The 6340-nt window shown below is 41.5% G+C and overlaps 1 protein-coding gene across 1 annotated transcript in view; it reads right to left on the bottom strand.

Moving 5' to 3' along the window:
* The window catches only part of LOC118427152, a 53079-nt gene extending 47078 nt beyond the window's left edge, over positions 1 to 6001 (bottom strand). The window contains exons 1-2 of the mRNA XM_035836789.1: positions 5338 to 6001; positions 320 to 574 (exon numbers count right to left, since the gene is read on the bottom strand). Of these exons, the coding sequence (XP_035692682.1) occupies positions 320 to 574; positions 5338 to 6001 (919 nt within the window). The remainder of the gene's footprint in view (positions 1 to 319; positions 575 to 5337) is intronic.
* Between the last annotated feature and the right edge of the window lie 339 nt (positions 6002 to 6340).

A 6340-nucleotide genomic window follows, 5' to 3' on the forward strand; every position in this document is an offset into this window, starting at 1 on the left:
TAATTTCGAACTAAACCGTCAGTCAATGGTTACTATAGTTTTCATGTTCAGATTCAGAACATGCAAAATGCTTATTACAGAATCATCACACATGTCCGCCCTAACAACCTCACCCCCCCCCCCCCCGCCCCCTATGTTGTCTCTTGTCGGGCAATTTTGGGGGGACTGATGATAATGTTTTTACTCTTCTTTTATCACAAATGTTGCAAAAGTGGTTTCGTGACATCATTACCAAACACATCATTAGATAAACAGTTATGTAATGATGATGATGAGGATGACATTTTGGTAGAGAGAGACCAAAAAAAAGAATGCTCACAAAAGACGTCATCTGCTGCAATAGTCTCTCTCCCACTTCCATCACGGCGGGCCCGTTTGATGTCCCCATCAAGTCGATCTGACCAGTACACGAAGTCAGTCGTCGGGTCGTAGTCGACGGAACGGGGTGATCTCATATCTCCCAGCGGAAGCGCGAACTTTGACCCGGACGTGACGTTGACTTGCAAAATGGCATCGAGGACGTTGTCAGCAACCAATAGGAAGGGTTCGCTGTTGTCACCGGAGACGAGACCCCCTGAAGGAAAGAAGCAAAGAATTATTAATTAAAATAGAATTAAAAAATCATGAAATTGTTTTAGGCAAAAGTGACATCTTGTCAAAATTGTTAGTTTGTTTAGCCCAAAACCAACAGGTCCTGGGTTCGATCCCCTGACATGACCAATGTTGTACTCTTAATATAGACATTTGAAAAGAAAGGTTGTCAAGCTTCTGTTAGAAACATTCCTCTGATTTGAGAAAGTTAAATGATGGTACTCAATGGGGCAAGACCTTCCCTAGTAGCCTTCAAAACCCCTACTGTTCCTATTGGGTCAGTTTAGCTTGTTTGGGTCAGTTTAGCTTGTCTAAATCTTGATGTTTCTGAATTAGTGAGAAGAGATGCTGTTTTCGTGAGTGTTACTGCCCAGAAGTGGTCTCTTGTGACGTTGCACAGCTACAATCGTGTTTAAAACTGCCAATAAAACAACTAAAGAAACACCAGATTTCGAGAAACTGTCCATATGTAATCAAAAACCATTCATTTCCTTTTAGCAAAAAAAATTCCCGCAAAAAAAAAATTGTTTTTATTAATTATCTTGATTCTAGACAAAGCAAAAAAAGGAACCATTCATCCTTGCAATCAACGTTGTAACAAAGAAATGCGATGATCTAACCGGTCACAAGCGAACAGAAGCTGGCATAAGGCTTAGGTCCCCGGCAATTCCCAACCCGGGGCCCGGCCGGATATCTTCCGGAAACAGAAAATATGATATAAAGCATATTGAAGATGAATTTCACTTTATAATGGAATTTTCTAGGTATGCTAGTTTACGCAATGAATTATTCACGTTTCTCGAATCAAGTACAACATCTTTCAAAAGACTCGAAGTACAGACAGATTTGCACAAATATTTAGATGTTGGAACTCCCATAATGCAAAAATAGGCAAATATATCAAGGACGGTTTTGCTATTAGAAAGAATACTGAAGCTAATGATTAGCCTACTTCATTATGATACTAAGATTTATATGAATGAATTATGTTAGCCCTTATTGTTATGTTAACTAGGATGTTAAGCTTTATCCTATACCCCTATTTTGTACTTTATGTAACAGTTGTTGCCATACTTTGTACCATGTACAATTGTCGTGAAATAAAGTTCTTCTTCTATAAAAGGCAACAAAACGCACAAAACACAACGAAAAAAAGTACTCATGAGCATAACTTGTATATACTCCTTGATATACACTTTCTTTATTGTTCGCTTTAGCAAACATCCCGACAGGGACCCGGTTTGAAAATGGGACCTAAGCCTAAGGCCGGGGCCCTGTCGGGATGTTTTAAGAAACGAAAAATTTAAATGTATACCTACACAATTAATATACACAAATCATGCCTACGAATCTTGTTTTGGCGTTTTGTGTATTTTGATGTCCTTTATATCAGTCTTTTTGATCCCGAAAGCTGCCCTACCGCGCCTGGTTTGGAAATGTGACCTTAGCCTAAGCATGACCTCATTCGGGGACACGATGAGACAAGGCATATAGCTCATGAGCTGCCAGTAGGGCATAGTTCATTTGAAGTGCTGACAAGTGGAAGAACGGGACAACTCACAAAGGTGACAGATGATTAGCAAAGAGAAGGAATGGGACAAGTCACGCTGAATGAATGCCATAGGGTATGGTGACACTGTAGATTTAGGTTGGCGACAAGTAAACAGGGTAAAAAGGTGCAACGAGAACGCCTTGCGAAGAAATAATAGGTCCGTGACAGTACAAAATATGTTTCCTTTGTCATAAGTGATCGTCCAGTTGTCCAGCTAAATACAGACCGTTGAGAGGTATTGATTCAACTTTTGAAATATTATTTTCAGATATAATTCAAAATGCAAATAAGTACAAACATCGCCAGTGGTCCAAACGGGGGCGGTTGAGTAGAAAGAAAGAATGGTCCAGGGACAAGTATGAATGCATAGACGGGCGCCTTGGGACATTGTGCGCTTGGATTGGTGACAAGTAAAACAGGGTGACAAGGTGAGACCAGCTTGCAAGAAACAACAACTCCTGTGACAAAATAGTCCGTCTCATTTGCTTTAAATTTTTTTCTCATTGTTGGTCAAGCACTTAGCCACGTAATGATCTTGTAAGAGATAGATCGCTGTAAAGTGTTAGTTCATCCTTAACAAATACCATCCGATATGGTTTAGAATACAATGTACGAACAGTGCCGGCGGTCACAATGGTCACAAAGAATGGCACAGGGATAGGTTACACTGGATGGATATGTAAACTGCCTGGGGACACTGTGCATTTGAGTTGGCAAACAGTTAAATAGGGTGAGAAGGTGAGACCAGGTCGCCTTGTCACGAAACAACAACTACAGTGACTGTGCAAAAAGTCTGTCTCCTTTACTATCATTAATCTTTGAGGTGTCCTGTCACATTTGTGGGAGTTTTCTTTCAGGTTACGCACGTATACGTAGTCACGTACTGATCTTGCTAAATATAAACAGATAAATTCAAATTTGTCAGATACCATTTCAGATAGAATTTAAAATACAATTTACAGACATCGCCAGCGGTCACAATGGGTACGGTTGAGTAGTAGTTCAAAAGAATGGCCTAGGGGCAAGTTACAACACATGATAATAGATGGCCTGGGGACACTGTGCAGTTGAATTGGTGACATTTTAAACAGGGCGAGAAGATGAGACTAAGTCACCTTACCAAGAAACAACAGCTCCATTGACTGCACAAAATCTGCCCTATTTGCTATGATTGATCTTTGAATTGTGCTGTCACATTTTGTGTTAGAATGATACATTTTCCAAATATCATTTTAGATATAATTTCAGATACAATTTACAGACATCGTCAGCTGTCACAATGGGGTGGGGTGGGGCGCTTGAGTAGTAGAATGACCCAGGGACAAGTTACACTGCATGAATATGTAAACGGCCTGAGGATAACGTGCTTTTGGATAGGCGAGAAGTTTCACCAAGGTGACAACGTGCTTTGACGACTGCTCCATGACTGTGACATTAAAGTCGGTCTCCTTTGTTATCTTCTAGCCGCGCTGGCACATTCTTTTTACAAATTTCTTTCAAGCAGGTAGACACGTACTGATCTTGAGCGAGATAAACTGTGTCGGTGTCACTAATTTGAAAATTCTGCGACAACGCCCGTCAGAACCTGACCCAATGTACACAGTGCACACCCGGTATTTACGTCAATCATGCGTGTATAGAACAAACAGGTTTTGCTGTCACAAAAACATGTATCATATACGCCTTGTTGGACCTAACCCTCAAACCACCGTACCTTTTTTGTGACGTAGATTACGGTATGGGGTCAAACTGACACCATAACGTTTTGCACAAATACAGTTTTTTTGCTGACTCTTTTCACCAAAAATATCTTTGGTGACTTTAAATTCGTGGCACAAGTACACCATTCTCTGAAAATTTCGTGATCATGCGATAAGTAGTTTAGGCCTGGGTCTCAAAAGTTTGTTTTAAAAAATTCTGGGTCAGTTTTGACTCAACTGGCCCATACGTCCATACATAAACCTCCTATGATAACTTAATCGACAATGAGCCAATCACGGTAAAAGCGTATGCGAAGTTATAAGATATGTATACAAACAAACTCATGGGAGGAAATTCCTTTTCAATCAGAAATGTCATAATGGCACATATCAATATACGTCTGGGGTCAGTTTTGACCCCATACGGTGGTTTGAGGGTTAAAGGTATATATCAACAATTCGGATCACGTTTGGAGCTTACCCTCATTGTCACTGATACATAGGGGAATGTATGGGGAAATGTGGGCAAACTACCGTTGAAGAAAGTGGTCCAGCGACTGCAGGTGATAACTCTCACGGTAAACAATGTTTGGTGATCACGAATTACACAGGCATAGTATAAACAGCGATACCATGAAAAGGGGACACATCGTCAAAGCCACAGGAATTCCAAGGCCTTGGAAGATTCGAGATAAGCCCCACACTGGCCTGTACATGTGAGAAGTAACGGCCTTGAATTTTTTTCTGCATGGCTGTGGCTTCGGCTGTTTCTCAAACTCAGCAACAGTCTGCTTCAAGTTAGATGCAACCCAACGAAAACCCATTACCTGCCTACCTGCCTAAGTGCCTAGGCCAGTGACTGGCCCCTTGCTCCCTCCGTGATATTTCTCCAGACTGCACGATTCGCCGCACTCCTCTCCGCCAACTTAATACTTTGTCCGATGTCCTTTTCAATCTGGTCTCTCCATCGTTTCGGGGGTCTCCCCCGTGGCCTGGGCTTTTGGAAATCTTGATAGTATGCTTTGTTGACAAGTGTGTGTGGAGGTCTTCTCACAACGTGACCAAACCACCTTAGTCTTCTGAGTCTGATGGAATCGATAATGGTGTTTTCTATACCCAGTCTCGCTCTTATTTCCACATTCGGAATTCGGTGGCGAAGTGAAACACTGAGGATCGCCCGTAGGCATCTCATCTCGAAAGCCAACAGGAGAGACTCATCAGACTTTTTTAGAGTCCAAGTTTCACATGCATAAGTGGCAATTGGTAGTATGAGTGCTCGGAAGAGACGCATTTTAAGACATCTACTGAAACTCTTGCAGTTCCATACTGTTTTTCTTAGCCTACCAAATGCGGATGCGGCCAGAGAGATCCTTCTCTTTATATCATTTGTGGTACCAGGTACAACACTTCCTAGGAAAACAAACTCAGGGACCTTTTCAACATTTTTACCCTCTATGAAAATGTTTTCTTGTTCTATACTAGAGATGACTTTACATTTTGCAGCATTCACTTTCAGGCCCCATTTCTTGCATGCTACTTCGAGCTCTTTTGTCGAGAGCTGAAGTTTACTGAATATGGCTGCTATAAGTGTGGTGTCATCTGCATACCTTTCCTCTGTGGATAAGTTATCATGGAGTTGAAAAGTTGTGTCAAGACTTTTCAGCTCATCCATAACAAACTCCAGGAATATGTTGAACAGGACTGGGGACATGAGGCAACCCTGTCTGACTCCTACACCGACTTGGAACCAGTTGGTGATCTGTCTGTTGATTGTTATTGCACATTGAGTGTTTCTGTACAGTTCTTCAATAATATTTACAATTTTTGCCTCTACCCCAATCGCTCTCATCATTTTCCATAGAGCTTTCCTCCATACTGTGTCAAAGGCGGCCTTAAAGTCAATAAAATGGAAGTGAAGATTAACCTTTCTTTCCTTAGCTTTCTCCAGGATTTGTCTTACAACAAATATGGCATCAACTGTGCCTCTACCACTTCTGAAACCAAACTGGGATTCCTTGAAGTGAGCTTCTGTTCTTTCCTTCATTCTGTCAAGAAGTATCCTGGAGAAAACCTTACCCGGAATTGACAAAAGTGAGATGGCCCTGTAATTCGCAGGGTCCATCTTACTTCCCTTCTTATGCACGGGTATGACCAGCATTTTAGACCATTCTTTTGGTGGAATTTCCTCATTCCAGACTTTTGTGAAGATAAGGTATAACATGTCAAGCATAGCTTCTCCCCCACTAGCTAGAACTTCGGCAGTAATTTCATCTGCCCCAGGGGCCTTCCTCCATTTCATTCTCTTTATAGCCAGCTCAATTTCTCCCCTTGATATCGGGGGGCCTTTAGCTAGATTTGCTGAAGGTTCTGGGATATCTTCTAGTGCTTCTACCTGATGCTGGAACTCAGTGTTTAGATGTTCCTTGAAATGTTGTTCCCAAACATTGAGGACATCATTAGGGTTAGAGTGTTTTATACCATTTTTATCCGTAACAAT

Source organism: Branchiostoma floridae, chromosome 12, assembly GCF_000003815.2.
Source record: "Branchiostoma floridae strain S238N-H82 chromosome 12, Bfl_VNyyK, whole genome shotgun sequence".
Taxonomy (NCBI): domain Eukaryota; kingdom Metazoa; phylum Chordata; class Leptocardii; order Amphioxiformes; family Branchiostomatidae; genus Branchiostoma; species Branchiostoma floridae.